General features: G+C 39.0%; 1 protein-coding gene across 1 annotated transcript in view; it reads right to left on the bottom strand.

Annotated features, from left to right (window-relative positions):
* Positions 1-276: 276 nt before the first annotated feature.
* The window catches only part of SNX4 (sorting nexin 4), a 72,080-nt gene continuing 53,628 nt past the window's right edge, over positions 277-18,728 (bottom strand). The window contains exons 8-14 of the mRNA XM_032793987.2: positions 14,842-14,903; positions 13,169-13,234; positions 7,120-7,209; positions 5,865-5,964; positions 4,316-4,461; positions 2,795-2,909; positions 277-2,378 (exon numbers count right to left, since the gene is read on the bottom strand). Of these exons, the coding sequence (XP_032649878.1) occupies positions 2,331-2,378; positions 2,795-2,909; positions 4,316-4,461; positions 5,865-5,964; positions 7,120-7,209; positions 13,169-13,234; positions 14,842-14,903 (627 nt within the window). The 3' untranslated portion in view covers positions 277-2,330. The remainder of the gene's footprint in view (positions 2,379-2,794; positions 2,910-4,315; positions 4,462-5,864; positions 5,965-7,119; positions 7,210-13,168; positions 13,235-14,841; positions 14,904-18,728) is intronic.

Here is an 18,728-nt window from a genome sequence, read left to right as displayed (position 1 = left end):
TCCACTCTATCAAAAGATTGGGTGGGGCCAAAAATTGACTTTCAACAGAAATCTAGTTTCACCTTTAGCCAGACACTAGCTTCTTTACATAAAAAGCAAGTCAGTCACTTAGTGATTTCTAAAAAACAAAATATTAAACCCAACTTTGGAGCCTAATCTCTGCAATGTTCTTTTAAGGCCCAACCAGTGCAAAAATCTGAACCTAAATATGGAGCAATCATTTTCAAAACTGGAAAATCTAAAAAAATATTTTGCAAAAGAATAACACAACAAAAATATCAAAGAACAGTTTTATTTAGCATATTTGGCACAAAGCTTACAAGAACAGTTTTGTTCCCTTCTCAAATTTAATACAACTAGCAAGAAAAAAAGGCATATAATACATTTAGTAAGTTGTACAGCATGTGAAATAGGGGGGAAAAAAGAGGCACCAGAAAGATCTTTCAAACAAAATCAAAGTGCATGAAAAATATTTACTCCAAGTGCCTCCTGGTATTGGATTAAGGCACCACTAGTCTAGAATGTTTACTGGATACTCTAGATGAGCAAATCCTGGTTTCTGGAATGTACAAGTCCTTCCTCTACTTGTTATAGGACCTGAATACTACAGTTCTTTAAAATGGAATGATTCTGTATTTTGTATTTCTGTAAATATTAAAAAGGAGAGACTCCTTCTGCTCAACATCACTTCAGAGAATGACATGAATTTGTCATTATCATGTGCCTTGAAAAAGTAGAGGAGCTAAAAGTATAAACTGATGTTTAACCTGTTAAATAATTCAGAGCTTAGCCTACACCAGCTCTTAATGATTTAACATATAATGCCACAGCAAAACACAGGATCTGGTATTTGAAAAATGAATGGATACATTACATAAGGTATAGCAAATTTTAAAGACTTTTGGCATACATTAAATCAGTACCTGACAATTAGTGTTATTTGTAGTATATAATAAATAATCAAATGTGACTCAAGTAAGTATTACTGCAAATCTTCTTTTGGATTACTCATTAGTCTGGCAAATTCCACAAAATTCCAGGGACACTTTAAACATGTAGAAAAGCCCCATGACAGAGTAGTGGTGGGGTTTCTTTGTTTTGGGTTTTTTTTCCTGGTATAATTAGAAACAGCATCTTATATTTAAGATTCTGCAAAGCTAGCAAAAAATAAAAATACTTGGCTCTTGAACATATCGTATCAAAAAGATAAATAGCTCAGCCTAATAGATTTAAATTGCAGATGAATAAATTTAAATGTTACAGCCAAAACAGTAAAGAACCACATTAATGTAGGTATCTGTAAAATCAGGTATGTATCTGCAATATTGAAATATGGTGTTTCAAGAGCCAAGCCAAGCCTGCAGAGCACCACAAATCTTAAATATTCAAAATAGCTGGTTTTCTTTTGATGTTCTACATATTCATTTTAAAGGTGACTATTCCTAGAGCTAAATGACAACTGCAGTTTTGAAAACAGGTCCACATTTACACTTGGGGTAAGCAGTTTCCATAAAGTGAGTTGAAGCTGCACTTGATTATACCAGGTCTGAGTTTTGGCCCTGTTGCTCAGTTGGGTCGTTACTCTCCTTTACTAGTAATAGAAAATTAGAAGACAGATCAATGTCAGTATTAACAGTCTAATGGGAAACAGTAAGTGAGGAGTATGGTATAGACCTGTTGTTCAATTCCTCTACTGTAGAGGGTATGAAAAAAATCTCAGAAGTTTGACACTGTGTTTAACCTGAATTTTGAACAAACAAATTTCTCCTTGGAGATGCACAGCCACGTAACTATGAACCCTAAGCAGTACAATGAATTTCAGTTTTTGTTTTCTTATGGCATAAAGAAGACAACTGTGTGTGCACAAATAAAACACAAACAAAAACATTCCCCCCTCAGAGTATTACAAATCCTAACCAGCAAGGCTGAAAGCGGGCATCGGGAGATGATCTAAAGCGGAATGTGATGATTCAGAAGATACACACAGAGAACAGTTCAGTTGTGTATGACACTATATTTTTTTGGGTTAGTCTGGACTTTCTCTAAAACCTTTGCCTCAATGTACAACTGCAGCTTTCATTAACCCCTTTGCCCTCAATTATTTGCTACATGTAAAATATGCCACAAAAGTGACTGTTAGGGACTAAAGATTTAAGGACATTTCCTTTTCGTCCTCTCTTAACACAACTACAAATAGCATAAAGAAAACTGTATTTACTCATTTATTTCATGATTTATATGTAGGTCATGTAGCAACTTAGTATCCGTGATTGTGCACTTGTGCTTCTGTTCTCTGGCACTTTGTTGAGGAGAAATTAGTTTCTGGATAATCACATCTTGCTGAAGCACTCTTTTGCGTTTGTCCAAACTTGAATTCCCTTTTTTAAAAAAAAAGTGATTTTTGCTTATTCTAAACAAAGGAACCTTGCAACAAATAAATAAATGTGACATGTTTGCATACATTACCTGTAGACTTAAGTCATGCAAAACTCCCACTGACTAATAGGAACTTTACATATATAAGGATGGGGAAAAGACTGAGGATTTGGTCCACACTGTTTAATGCAAACTGTTACCAACACAGGAGAATCTCTCTTAACCTCAGTGCATGCCAGGAAGAGAGAGGAGGCAGCAAGGATATGGCATCTTGCATGCAAGATGGACTATGCTGCAGCTCCTACTCGACTGATTTCCAGCCTTCTGCAACAGCAGTTCTCACATTTGTTACAGATCTGTTCCTAGGTCCCCTACTACTATTTACATATTCGTCCTATCTGTCAGAAGCAAAACCTACCTTTTTGCACATACTAATCTGCATCACAGCATAACTTATGAGGGCCTCTTTCAAGTCATGATTCTTTTGCTCTTTGAAGCGTTCAATATCTGTCCAGGCACTTTTCACAAACTCTCTGAAATGAAAACAATATAGTTTTGTTAACGTGAGAGTTTCTAAAAAAATACTTAATACATTATGGACCCCAGCCAGCTGCTACTGAAATTACTTGGAGAAGGACTCTGCCTTTGTCAAAACCTGAAGTGCTACAATTTTATAGTCTACGAGCTGAATCAGAGTCATTTCTATACACCTTGGATGGGATCCTCATTTTATATGTTTACTTGCTCTAATGTTGGAACGTGTGCCACAATAATTCACCTAGTTCTTCAGAGATTTTTAACAGCGAATCACATACTTTTTTTTTTTTTTAAAATAACTGGAGACCTTCACAGATAGATCTGACTGAAGTTTATCTATGTGGCCACAGAACTAAATGAATAATTCATAACGAATTTATATTCAGATCCTTGCCAGGCTCGCTAAATACAGTGCTCTGGTTGAGGGGCTTTGGGCCTCAGCATCCTCTTAGATCATCTCATTTCCTGTGAGAATCCTATAGACCGTCTTAAAATTCACTTGTCGCGAGCATTTAAGTCAGTAATATACGATTGTTTGAATATTTGCAGGAAGTGGGCACAAGCTTAGCTGAAGCAAATTTATTTCAGAATAGAATACTCCCTTTTCTTGTTTGTCTGCAATATTTGCCTCCGGCGCTACACCTAACCAAAATGGGCCAGTTCATACTGTAAAATAACTCCGAGCTTACTGTTTGTACTGCACTGCACAAACTAGACAAGTATTCATTTTGAAAACTGTTTCCTGAGCTATAAAAGCAGATGTCCAGCACTTCTGTCAAGATGATTAAGGAATTCCATTTACCGGGTCCTAATTTCTACTGAGTATTTTGTTGTTTTGAACTGTGTATGAACTGGTCTGTTTCTTATCTTTTGGCATGGAAGGATTACAGCTAACAGATAGCACACTCATCTTTCCTATAACAACAACAATGAATGTGTTCTGACACAAATGTCTAGGTTTTGCAATGTGAGTTCCTACTAGTTAGAATAATAAGACTTAGTCATTCAAATGTAGCTTGCTAAAACATTTAATCACAAACAGAAGTCAACAATCCTTCATACAAAACTTCCTAAGGAATTAGCAGCTCTAATGTCAGGAGCCATATTTACAGACTGGACTAGAACTACATCTGAATTCTACATTCAAGTAGCCACTACAAAGCTCAAATCCTCGTTTGCTTACAGCCCATCTGTTAAACATATTACCAGCTGAACATAAAACAAAGAGTCAGCCATTAAATGGATCTCAGTAACAGGGAAAGCGATCAGCTCTTACATAAGGTACCCTCTCAGATCAGGAGCTGACTGAGTGTACTGTACTTAATTTCACAACTTGTAAATGACAGGAATTTTTATAGACAGCTCGTAAACACCAAGGATATATTAAAAATTCTACCTTTACCTGCTCTCCACATTTTTAGATTTCAGTTGTTCTTCCCCTTCATGTATCTGTTCTTCTAGAACCTTTATCTTGCCTTCTCTTTGCTCAGGAGTTTCCTGACCAAACAGTTTGCTCGTCATTCCCTTTAGAGAAAATGTTCTCAGAGTCTAAAATCAAACAGAAAAATGCTCTAAATGCTTTGTTCCAGTAGAATGAGAATTAATATTTGGCTGGTGGAGCTCAGACACTGAAAAATGTACTACTGTGAGGTGGGTGCAAGAGGCATGGTAGTTCAAATTAAAACCAACAGTTAAACAAACCTGTATTAACTCCTACACTGCTACCTCGCTATAATGCCACCTGATATAACACGAATTTGGATATAGTGTGGTAAAGTAGTGCTCGGGGGGAGGGAGGCCTGTGGACTCCAGTGGATCAAAGCAAGTTCAATATAACACGGTTTCACCTATAACGTGGTAAGATTTTTTGGCTCTCAAGAACAGCGTTATATCAAGATAGTAAATACACCTCTATCTGAAACTTCACATAAAATCTCTAACCTCTTCAAAAACTGCCTTCCAATTATTTCCATTGTTGAATGCATTGTTGTAGCCGTGCTGGTCCCAGGACATTAGGGAGAGACATGGTGAGTGAAGTAATATCTTTTATTGGACCAATTTCTGTTGGAGAGAGAGAGAGATACACTTTCAAGCTTACACAGAGCTCTTCTTCAGGTCTGGGAACATACTCAAAGAGAGCTCTGTGTAAGCTGATAAGTTTGTCTCTCTCACCAACAGAAGCTGGTCCAGGAACAGGTATTATCTCACCCACGTTCTCTCTTCAGATAGTTTGATAGATAAGATTCTTATGGCCTGATCCACTGACCACTGGACTCAAGCGAATGACTCTCATTGACTTTAATGGGCTTCATTCTGGGCCCATATTGAATGAATTTGTTTTCAGTCACCAATTTCTAATCTTCAAGTAATATTTCTTGTCATATTATATAAAAAACAGTGAAATAATTCTACATTAAGATATTAATAACTTTAGCAGTAATTGTTTACTCTGTTTATTCACCTTTCAGATTAAATGCAAATATTTGTTTTTAGATATTATCTAATTTCAGCCATTTTCCCAGGGGCAGAGGGGGCAATGGGGGAAGGTGAACCTAACATTTCATAATGAGGATGGTAAGCTTTTAAAAAGGTACAACAAAGGTTTTTTTTCCCTAGATGACCGTAACTAACCAGAAACTTTGGTCTTGGTAGTATTCTATTTCATCTCATTTGAAACACTTCAGATCACTTACCTGCACGCCTGTATTTGCTAGATCTTAATAAAAAAGCCCCACATAAATGGTATTAATCACTATGAAAAAAAATTACTGTAAACTACTAAAAGATCTACAGCTCACGTGATACTTGTCATCATAACCAGCTGTCCACGTTATCTATCTGTTAAATGCCATTTAGATGTCACCCTAACTTGTTTAGCTCTCTAAAAAAAAAATTAAAAAAAAATTAAAAAAAAAATCTAAGTCTTGAAGAAAATGGAAACACAGACTCACTCCTGTTGCTAGTTCTTCACACTGTTGTTTCTTAGATGCCAGATCCTGAGCAGCTATTTCCAAGTCATACTGCATTAGTTCATGTTTCCTGCAAACGGCCCTGAAAACAATCAACGAACAATTTGTCATTTAACGCTTTGTCTTGCTACGTTTTTACCACCTTCTAAGCTTTAAAAAAAAAAAAAAGAAAAAAAAAAGGTAAAAATGTTTTTTAGCATACGTCGTGTTCAGTTATTTATCTAGCCTGTATTTAATAGTCCTATAACAGTAAACATAAGTCTAGTGCAAGCCTGCTAAATTACAAATTTTCTGGTGTGTTAGTGATTTTATACTTCAGTGACCCGAAGCATATTCTCCTGCTGCTCCTTTTTCCATAATCTCATACTAAGATTTTGTATGCCATATAAAACCATCCTCTATCTAAGGACATCCTTGTAAAATGGTTTCATTCAACATGTTACAGTAAAAAATTCCAATTGTAGGAAAGGGTTTACATGTCATTTTGGACATTGTGCCTCTGTGACAGGCAAAGATGCACATTAATCTTAGGAAAATGTCTTTCACTGAAACTTAACCCAGAGTCTCCAAATTCCTTAGAGTGTACTAAAAATTTTTTGTTTGTAAAAAGTGATACTGTACCTAAATTTATACAGTGCCCTTCATTCAGAAGGATCTCAACGTGCTTTGCAAACTTTACGAATGGATTTGCAAACACAAGTGTCGCCACTTCCTTAGTGAATGTGGCAATTGTAACTGTTCACAGCAAAAACACACAGTACTCTAGGGCAGGAAGGAGTACTAGGGGAGGTTAGGGAGTCAGAATGTATCTGTCACAATCAGATGTTATTTGGGAAACTTCAAAACTAGGGATGGGAATTTTTTTTTTTTTTTAACAGCTGTAAGTGGTAAGAGACTCTTGTGTCTCATAATGGAAGATAGCACCTCCAGCAGAAGATTGTTCTGGGGCATTGATTCAAAGCGAGAAGCACAGCTTAATCAACATACAACACTACTTCCTAGAGCACCTGGGTTTTGTCTGCCATTGAATTACTAACCAGCTCAGCTACACTTAACTGTGAGTGGCTTACTGGGCAACAAAAGATGCAAGGTATTTGCAAGACTTCAGAATGTAACCGTGTAATGTTTTCTTCAAAAGTAAAAACTGTAAAGGATGGAGATAGAAATCTGCAGAGCATGTATTAAAATAATGCAACAGAAGTACAGGAGTTCTAATCTTTTATGTTAATATACTTACCGCAGAGCTTCTGCGTAGAAAAGATATTCTTTTAGCTGATCTGCATAATGCTCTTCCTCTTCCAATATGTCATCAATAGAACCTGCATACCTGGTAAAGTATAACCTTTGGTTAAACACAAGAACCCCTGATTTAGCTTCTTAAATGATATAAATACTGTAAAAGTGAAAGAACCCTATTTCTTAGCAATAATCATAAGTTACCTTAAAACTGCTCTTTACTGTTGGATTTAAAAAGGTGTATTTTAATGCCGAACAGACTAATATAAACACTCCTGAAGGCCTGTTTCTGAAGTTATTACTACAATGAAGTGATAAATCTTAGACTAGGTCAAACGTTTTCTGCTGAAGAGGAGGCTATTTTTATTACAGGAAAAGGAAAAAAAGACAACTAGCTAAAGTAATTTATTCTTTTTCTTCAGTGATTTTCAACAGGCAGCAGAAAGTGAAAAATATTCATAACAAATTTCAGAAGGAGAATGGCATCTTTAAGGTTTGGTGACGTGAACGTGATGCCTTCTAAAAGGCTAGAGGCAACATTTAAGAGGCGGTTTTCACTTGACCCTCAGTCAACGGTGATGGAAACAATGGCATTTGAGAGTCCTCAGCGCTTTGCAGAATCAAGTCTTTTTGTTCCTTAAGTAGCAAGTTCAACAACCTGTCCTTTACCTACAAGAGTGTCAATTCAGACTAGCAGCTACATACACAAGTCTTTGAGGAACATATTTTCCAAAAGTACTCAGTGTTGACTTAACTGTGCCTCCTGTAGTCATTGGGAGCTTTACCACTGCTCCCATTGACTTCAATGGAGCAGAGTTAGGCTGATGCTGAGACGTTTTGAAAAATCCCACCCCCTATGGTGCGTGCAGAAAGTGACTTTTTAAATTTCCAATCACTTAAAAAGGTAAGAAATGTTGTCCGACAGCTTTCAATGGGCTCCCATCGTTTGAAAAAGGTTAGCATTTTCAAGCATGCTTAGGAAAAGAAGTACCTCTGTAAAATGGTTACTGCACATATCTTCTCTTGTACGTTTTGAGTTATATCTGATTAGCCTACTAACAGAAATAAGCTTTTACTATTGTCAGCAACACGGAGCCAGCAACACGGTGGGATGAATGAGCTGTGTTATATTCCACCTCCCCATAGCATCAACAAAACCAACTAAGTTTGAATTCTAGAGTCTTTGTTGCAAAGCCTAAAGCAGAAAGTATAAAACCCCACCAAAATAACAAAATATGGAAGTAACAAAACTGTGCCAATCACCACCACATTCGTTGTTTTTATGTTATTCCTTGCATCCAACACTTCATCTGTGTCTTTCATATTGTAAGATTTCGGACAGTCTCCCCTCCTATCTGTGTTTGTGAAGCAACCAGCACAAAAGGGACCTCTGGGCACTTGTCACCAGGTAAGGCATCTTTATATACCAAGCACTATTCATGTCTGGTTTTCTTCCTAAATCATGGGACTTTATCACCTGCTCCCTGTCCCTCAAAGTCAAACCTGCTGGCATATGTAAATGACAGCCTGTTCTCAGCAGAGAGGCTCTCCAGTAACTAGGATCTAGGGAAGGACTGGTGGTGGCTCCCAAGCTGAAAGAGAGCTGGGAGTGTGAACTGGAAGAGAGCTGGGAGTTCCGCTATTGAGATTCCCGTAGGAAACAACTGTGGCTGTTAAGTCTGTCCTGTCAAGGGACAGGGTAAGGAGACTGAGGGGGGATATAGCCAGAAGTTGGCAAGCAAATCAGGGGGCCTGCTGGAAGGGGATGTGGGCCCTTAGAGCTGAAAAGTGAAAGTCAGTCATGTTCGGGACAATTATTTGTAGTTTCTAGTTGGGGGACTGTGGAATCCTGAGAAGACATGGATTGGACAGAGGGGTTCCTATACAAGAGCTGGGACTATAGAATCAAATAAATGTAGGGCTGGAAGAGGTCAGCTAGTCCAGTCCCATGCCCTGAGACAGTAAACCTAGACCATCCCCGACAGGTGTTTGTCCAACCTGTTCTTAAACAGGGATTCCACAACCTCCCTTGGAAGCCTACTCCAGAGCGTAACTATCCTTACCATTAGAATTTTTTTCCTAACAGCTAACCTGAATCTCCCTTGCTCAGATCAAGCCCTTTACTACTTGTCCTCCTTTCAGTGGACATGGGGAACAATTGATCACAGACCTCTTTATAACAGTCTTTAACATATTTGAAGATTATCATCATGTCCCTCCTCAGCCTTCTTTTCTCATAACTAACCATGCCCAGATTTGTAAGCTTTCTGCATGTCAGGTTTTTCCAAACCTTTTATTATTTTTGTTGCTCTCCTCTGAACTCTCCCAAGTTTGTCCACAACTGCCTCCTGTGTCTTACATGCAACACCCCATAATGTTATTAGCCTATTTTGCAATTGCATCATATGTTGATTCATATTCAATTTGTGATCCACTGTAACCCCAGATCCTTTTGTACAGTACTTCTGTCTGGCTAGTTCGTCCCCATTTTGTAGTTATATATTTGATTTTTCCCATCCTAAATGTAGTACTTTGCACTTGTCTTTATTGAATTTGATTGTCTTGATCTCAGACCAACACAATATATAATTTGAATATCAACAAACTAGAGCCTAGGAGTGAGATTTTGTTCTGGGTTGTGACTGTTGTGTGCATAATTTTACAGAAGGGGAGAACTGAGGTACAGCACATCCAAGAAGGTGCCAGGCAAGGTGACCTTGTGACAGAAGTCTGATAACGTGTTAACAGCTTGCTTTTCAAAGGAGGCAGAAAGGATACAGAGATAAATTAAGTAAAAGTAAAACACACCACACTGGGAGCTGGAGCAGGGAACATGTCTCAAGGCTACCTTTAATTATTGTCTGGTGCTCCAGACACATGGCTTTTGTGTGCTCTGAATTTAAAGCCCATCAATAATGTACAGTCAAGGAGGTGAGAGAAGGCTTTGGGCTTGAACCTCAAGCATGCTGAGAAGGTGCTGTCTTTGAGCTTGAAGGGGTATGGCTGATCTCCTGCATAATCATCTTTAAAAGGGCAATGGCATCTGCCCAGTTTTGTGAGAGAGGAGCATTACCACTGTGTTTGTACCAAAACTTGAATTTAAGGCTCTATGGGTTTGTTTCGTTTTTTTTGTTTTTTTTTAAAGTTCCTAAAACAAAAGAGTTGGGATTTTTTAGGGCTACAGATGGACTGTACTTCAGTTGCAGCCAAGTTTTTCAAGGGAAGATTTATGACCGAATGCTAGGAGTTGTTCTGCCCAACTCCCACCTAAACACACCCCAGAGCAGAATTTATACAAAAACTTAAATCATGATTTGACAAAGTAGTAGGTCAGCAGAAGCTGCACTTCTGACTATCTGAACCCAATTTTGCGCACTTTAGGCCAAAACAGGTTAAACAAATCATGGAAATCCCCGAAGAGAAAGGGAAATGCGTAGCAGTGAACACGCTTCTACAAACAGGGAAATAAATGTTGCAGAGCTAAGACTTTCCAACATACTAGATTCACCTCATAGTCAATGGGAGTTGTGCAGCTAACCAGCTCTTGTTATACTTTAAACAAACTATTTTAGGTTGTCAGTTGATTATGGAGCAGCAATGTCAGAAAGGCTGGAGTCAAGTTTCTAAATTTAGGGAGGGCATTCATTTTTATCACGGGATAACAGAAAAAATGGATGGCACCATGAAAATTAACACACATACAGACACTCCCCCCATACTACACAACTATGTGGCTTCTTAAATAATAATGAGTTAAATAAAAGGGACAGAAACATTTGACCAACCATCAAAAATCCTACTAAAAATGAAGCTGGTATAAGCAGGATATGTGCAGAATAGCTTTAAATGTATTGCAGGGACAGGTTTAGATATTTATAATGTATACTTCCTGCTCAGAAACCATACTCCTTGTGCAGTACTCCATACTACTTCCCAAAACATTAGATTTGGAGGGGAGGGGAAGGGTGGGGGAGAAGAATTGTACTGCTCAATTATTTTTCCAGTTGATCCTGGAGGCGGGAGGGGAAAAAAAAACCCCAAAAAACCAACCAAACAAAACTTGAGAGTCATAATGAGTCCCTGAACAGGGATTTCCCTATACCCACCATGAATTCCCCCATTCTCTCATGCCCTCCTCATCAACCCCGTGGTCAATTAGTGACATGCAGTGTTGCCAATTTAGTCGCTTTCCAATACGCCCTGTAAATTCGAATACCATGTCTAATTTCAATTCCTGAGGAAGACTGTCTCTGAACCTCACAACTACTGTCTCCAGTAAGACATGAGCTAGAGAGGCCACTTCTGGGATCACCTGTTTGTTAGAGCAGAGAGAAAAACTATGCTATCAGAGATTGCCTTTGATGGTCATTCATTAAAGCATGGACTAATATAGGTTACCCTGGGAACTCTCCACCACCATCATTCTGGGTCTTCAACACTAACATTATTAAGGGTAGAAGTCTTAGGTGTTAAGTCTTACAACCCCCTTGTGCCTCAAACTGCTGATTTATGGTAAAGTGGAGCAGGTATAAACTGGAGGGGGTATAATCTCTTGAAGGAGGTATTTGTTCTATTTGCTTTACTTTATTTGATTAAAACATCTTCTCAACATTCTGACAGCACAGCATGGTGCACGTTGATGCATCACAAAAAAGAAGCTAGGCAGGTCCAAGTACGTTTTTCTTTATCTGCAGTACTTGTTCACGCAACTGAAAATAAATTGATTTCTACGGGACTATTCAAATTTTGCAGTATTGTAATAAATATTTAACGCTGTACTCCACTTCCTTATTCTTCTATGCCCTTTCATTTGGAGTTATTTCTTGTAATGGGATTTCGGCTGTATAATAAAACCATTTTAATATTAACCATAAAACTGTTTTTAAAACATGGAAATAAAAGCTTCTATGTTTCATTCCTAAACACTCATATTATTTAAGGATGTGATAAAATTCTCACTTTTTAAACCAAGCGCTAATTTTGAGAATTCACTGTTAAACGAGCTTCTCCATAAAATTCTATTTGGCAGCAGGAATCTGGAAATTTATAGCCCTTACTAAAACTGGACAAGGGCATCAATTTACCATACAGATGTAAACTGGCATCACAAAATAGTACTACTGACAACCTTAACGTTTTCTCATGATTCACTTTTAAAATAAGATTATCTTTTCCAATTAAAACTATTTTATGTTTCATAGTTCCACTTGCAAAGGCACAGAACTCCTGAATGGGTTAAACAACTACTCTACCAGTGATTATGATTTTGTGAAATGGAAGGAACCAGAGATACACTGAATAAAGATTTCTTGACTATGGTTATTATTATTACATAGAAAGCAAAACTCAAAGAATTCCCTGTTGCTGCAGTACAGATACTACAAGCAATCTGAAGTGCTAAACAGTTTATTTTCTTTATTGTGAGGGTTCTGTTCTCCTTGTTTCACGTACATAACCATCACTGAATCCAATGGAAGTTAAACATATGTGGTAAGGGGCAAACAGACACCCTTGCTGTGCTCAGCAGCGATTTCTGGTTACAACCACTATTATTTCAGGATGGTACTTGAAATTATTTTGGAATCCACTAAATAAGCCTTGGGTGCTGAACAGTTTAAAAAAATAAAAAAAGGTTATTTAAACTTTTTGTTAAGTACAAATTAGCGTACCATCTACTGCATGGTGCAAGGCATTCCTGCCAAAAACAAATGGCTCTCATCAGGTCTGCAGTACATTACAGTTTAATTCCACTAGTTTCTGGCATAGCAGCTTAAAAGAAAAGCTGGAAGAATTCCAAACACCTCTATAGTTTCAAAATAATAATAAAAAGTAACCCCTCTTACTCCCCTGAGGCCCTTTGAGCTACTTAATACAGTACATGGACTCTAAAACAGTCCACATCCAAAAGTCACTGAAATGTTGTGTACTCAATAGTAATATACCTCTCCCCGCAAAGTTTTCTCAGTACATTTTATAGAATTCCCTGCCCCTCCCTTAATATATGTGCATCTGGCATACATCAAACTATCAGATATTCACTCAGTACTTACACATCCATGTGATGGCCAGCACTTTGCAGCCCATCCCCCATCTCCTTTTCTATTGCACTCCATTCACTAGAGAAAAAAGCAAATCCAATGAGAAACAACATCACACATGAAGTTAAAGGAAGTTAATAAGCTGCATCCTGTATATAGTTTCTTTCCAGGTGACATTTGAATGGAAATTGCCTCAAAAGTTGTACCAAGCCAAACTGCTTTTCTACCTCTAAGCAGCAGCACTGAACCCAATTTAATAGTGAGACAGTTTTAAAGCATTCTGGTCAGGAACTGCCCTGCTCCATCCCTTCCCAGACACAGACACACACAGAGTTGTTTTTTTAGTTCCAGTTCAAGAGGCAGGCATGAAAAGAACCTTGTTTTAATAGTTAAAGAGATTAAGAGAAATACTTACTAACAGAATTGCAACATAAGGTTCATTCCATTGTGTTGACACTTTTAGCGCCACTATCTACAATACAAATGGTCTGTAAAGCTATACTACCAAATCTCAATATGGGAATGCTGATTTTTTTAAAACTAATAAGAGAACTGCCATTAGAGATGAGCAACACATCATCAAACTGAAACCTGCCACATCATACACTGGAAAAAAACTGATGGATTTATAGCATTCACAGTAGAAACACTGGAGTCTCACTTCTGAAATAAGACTCTCCAAACCTAATTTTTTTCTTAGGATCACTGCATATTGTTGACAAACAATCATATATGATTAAATCTAGTCAGTTTATGGATAACGCAGCCACCAAAACTGAAGTGGAGATGGCAAGCACTTAGAAGTTCACCACAAGAAAATCACAGTTATGTGTTAATCTCATTATCTCTTAACTCTGCATGTTATTTGGTTTTATTAGTTATCCTAAAACTGTACCCCCCACTTCTTAAATACTGAATGCACTTTTAGTTATCCTCCTCTTTGTGTAATTTATGTCTAGTATTTATTGTTCTATACTTTAACAGAGTCGATTATTTTAATTGTCTATAATGTTGACATTTGTTTATCCTTGTGTTATTACAGAAATGCACCTAATTTAATTTTAAACCCCCAGCCAGAAAGACATCTGCAATCCATTAACCTGGTGAATTAAATTTTGTACAGATTGTATAAGCAGGAGGTTCCCTTAACCAGAAGTTAGATTTTTTAATTCTCTAGCGAGATGGAAAACTTGAGCATGCAACTCAGTCAAATAAATCAAAAACTATTGGTTAATTCAACTTCTAAAAAGTGTACTAGAATATACCTGAGACATTGTTGATTTAATGTATTAAAAGGATCAGGATACCTTTCAGCACTACAGATACAAGGCAACAATTATTAACTATATAAAATAAATTACTAGGAAGCATTCTGAGGAACAAAACAGTTTAGAATTAATAGAAAAAGACAAAAATCATGAAGTTATATAAAAAACCCTAAAATCTCTATCCAGTTAAAACTAAAAAGTTCAGCACAGGTAGCGAGATCTGTGTCAAATACAGCACCTTGTCAATGTCTTAGTACTGAACAGTGACACTTTCCAATGCACATATTTAGTAAAACAAAATATATCAATGTTTACATTTCAAAAATAAGGATAAATAAGCTTCATCCATTACCTGCAAACTATCTAAGCTTCAGGAAACTAAATGATGTATTTTAAAAAACCTGTTCTAATTCTTACCTGAACACTCTCCCATAATTCCCATGCACTTTGTATACGCCATAGAGACGGTCTGCCACTCTCTAAAACAAACATTTGTAAGAGTTAGATTTTGGACAAGCCCATTTCTTTTATATGCAGTTTACTAGCTTCTTGTAAAACACACATATCTTAAGCAAAGACTAACGTTTACAGACTAACCCTTCAGATCTACAGCTGTAATAACTCAACAGCAGTATACGAGATGAAAATGTTATTTTATAAAGGCTAAAGCATAGCTCTGACTTGTCTTTTAAGTATAACTATTTTTTAAAATCAACGGCTTCAAACTATACTGAAAAATCACATTTAGACCATTCTAAGTATGAAAATCTACAGAAATGCATCAGACTGTCTATACATCCAGTCAATCAGCCACTCTAGTTAGATCACCAACAACCGAGTTAATGTGAGGCGCAATTCATTTCACCTGTATAACGCCTATGTAAGTGGACATCACATAGGGGAATGTGTATGTGTGTCAGGGGGTTGGGGGAAGAGGGTGTATATGAAAACAGGAAGACAAAAATCTATGCTTCAGTTCAGAGTAGTGGTTAAGCCTCTTCCCATCTCACCCTGCATGGCCACGTCCCCCCTGCAGTCCTAACAAAGGCCTTAAAAATGAACTGCAAAGGAAAGCTGGGTTGGTTCAGAAAAAAGAAACTTCCAGGCTTTTCCATACATGATGAAGAATCCAAAAAGGCACAAGTCTATTTTTTTCCCTTGAAATACAATATTACAAAGAATAGGAAAGGAAGAGTCAACTCATCACAACGCTTGCTGCTAAAGCTAGAAGTCAATCCATGCATTCGGAGAATCAGAAACCTGCACATGCTACACTGTTGGTAACTATATAGTTATTGATTTTTCCCTCTACATTACACTGAACTCCAAAGTGCAACTTATTTTTGTCCTTCATGATTATTAAACCGCAGTTTGATACATCAGTGAGTTAAACAGAAGTTTTATAAAAGCCATAATTATTCATGTGTCAAAGAGGTAAAAAGGAATTAAGTTAGAACACAGTCACACAGCTCATATACACATGTACTGGCAGGAAGGCAAGTTACTGGAATACAAGCAATTAATCCTGTAACATGCCTCCACTCGACAGGGCAATCAATTAAAATTCTCCCTTACAGCACACTTTTGCCAAAAAGTAAACCCCTGTTGAACACACTAAGAACTAGTATCATGCTCCCTGTTACCACGGTTGTAATTTCCTATTTCCCTCTGTTTTGTATTTTTTTTAAAAACTTTGTGTTTTCAAGCCATAGGAGACAGCCATCCTGATTCCATGACATGACTGTTCTAATCATTCTAAACCAGTCATTATAGACTGGTCTGTAAGATGAAAAGTGTTGTGGGGAACTTGCGTAACTTGTGAATTCACACCACAAGCTCTAGAAGACACAATACACCGCAACCTCGACATAATACCACCCGATATAACATGAATTTGGATATAACGTGGTAAAGCAGTGCTCTGGGGGGAGGGAGGGGGCACGGGGCTGTGCACTCCAGTGGATTAAAGCAAGTTTAATATAATACGCTTTCACCTATAACGCGGTAAGATTTTTTTGGCTCCCAAGGACAGTGTTATATCAAGGTAGAGGTGTATTATATGTCTACATTCCAGAAAACCTCATGCCGTTCTAACTCCTTTTTGCCACATGAGAAAAAGGCAGAATCCTGCTAACTGTACAGTGAAGATCCAACATGTTCTAATTGATGTGGGCTTCTGGCCCCCTTACTTCTTTCTACAGTGGCAACACCTATGAAGGAGAAGAAGAGGAGGTTACTCACCTTGTGCAGTAACTGACGTTCTTCGAGATGAGTGTCCCTGTGGGTACTCCACTTTAGGTGTCGGTGCGCCCCTGCACCTTTGATCGGAGATTTTTTGCAGCAGTACTCCTACCGGCCACGCATGCTTAGAACCTGTCACTCATTCTGAGTGTGTTACTAGAGAGCATGCGCGGCCAGTACCCTCAGTTCCTCTCTACAACGGAGGCTACCCCAACTCCGAAGTAGAGGGGAGGAGGGTGGGTACTGGAGCACCCACAGGGACACTCATCTCGAAGAACGTCAGTTACTGCACAAGGTGAGTAACCTCCTCTTCTTCTTCTTCTTCGAGAGATGTCCCTGTGAGTGCTCCACTTTAGGTGACTTCAAAGCAGTGTATCTCAAGGAGGTAGGGACTTCGGATCTGGCAGGAATGCCGTAACGTGTCATCCCATCTTCTGGGTACCCCAATTCTCAAAAATAAACAAATTGGAACCTTTTGTCGAGGGTCTCGAAAAACGTTCCTAGTCTGGACATGTACTGCTCAAACTGTCTATTGGCATCGTCTACAGCCATTTTACACCAATGGCGAATATTACCACACCAAGTGGGTTAGAGGTCATCACACCGGGTATTCCATCCCCTTCCTCTCCTACCTCCAGCCACCCACCCTCCCCGTCCCTTCTCAGGGACACTTTCACGAGCCACACTCCAGCAAGAAGTACAACATCTTCTTCACTGGGTTGCTTATCGAACTCGTGCCCCAATGCCACAAGGGGGAAAGAATTCGTTCCCCTTTATTCCTAACTACAAAGAAAACTGGAGGATGGCGACCGAATCCTCCGACTCAGCAGACTCAACAATTCGTTCAAGAAACAAAAGTTCAAATGGTTACATCTCCCACCATATTCCACCCTCAGCAGGGCGATTGGTTTTCAGCCTCGACTACAAGATGCCTATTGCACGTCACTTCCACCGGTTTCTCCGTGTTTACCTTTGGCTCTACGCAAATTACCATACAAGTTCTACCATCTTCTGGCTTTCCACTGCCCTCGAGTTTCTCAAACTCTAACGGCCTCGTCAACGGCCTACCTCCCGGAAACAAGGGGTATAATATTTCCCTTTATCCTGGAACGATGCTCTCTTCAGCCTCCACACACTGCGAGGCCCTCTGTCATTAAATATCACCATCTAGTCTTCAATCCTGGGCCTGACAAATAAATGCGACAAACATAAGTCCTACCCAACGCCTGGACTTTATTAAAGCAAGCCTCGACTCCAGACCGGATGGGCATCCCTTCCACCCAGCCGTGTCAATACTATACATGCTGGCTGCAAGGCTCACAGCAGCACCTCGGCCACCGGCCCGAGACTGCCTCCAACTAAGACATGCTCGTGGCACGTTGCGTGGTCCGAATGCGCCTGTCTCCACATGAGGTGCTTCCAAGCTTCTGGCCACGTTTTACACACCAAAACGTGCACTCAATAAACATAATCATTGCCATACCTTACTGGGTCAAGGACTCTGTAATTACGGTGGACAGGTCCCTGACAACCTCTGTTCTGGAGTCCCCTTCCTCCAACTCCACCATCTGTGTGAGACACCTTACGCATCCTCACTGTTGGGGCCATATCTCTCACCACACAGTACCGGGCTATGATTCACTCCGACCTCCTACACATAAACGTTCTTAGAACTTCGCGCTATCCGGAATGCTTGCCGTGCTTCCCCCTAATCAAGAATCAGCATGTACGCATAATTAACAGACACGTTGTCTGCTGTTCTACATCAACGACAAGGAGGGGCTCGTTCCACTCTCTTTGTTTCAGAGACCATGGACTCTGGAATGGTGCGCTTGCAAACCACATCCAGATATCAGCTGTTTACATCCAGGCAGATGAACACACTGCGCGAGCTAAGCAGACACTTTCGGAGATGGGAAGGTCAAACCCACTCCCACACGCGCCCGCTAGATCAGAACTGGTGGGCAGCGTTGCTTTACCTCCCTGGAGGCGGAGGCAAGAGCAGAACAGCTCTCACAGGAGAGATTTAACTAAGGGTAGGGGGTCTCCCGCGAGATCCCTAC

This window comes from Chelonoidis abingdonii, chromosome 10, assembly GCF_003597395.2.
Source record: "Chelonoidis abingdonii isolate Lonesome George chromosome 10, CheloAbing_2.0, whole genome shotgun sequence".
Lineage (NCBI taxonomy): Eukaryota > Metazoa > Chordata > Testudines > Testudinidae > Chelonoidis > Chelonoidis abingdonii.
This window is presented reverse-complemented; position numbering and strand designations above follow the sequence as displayed.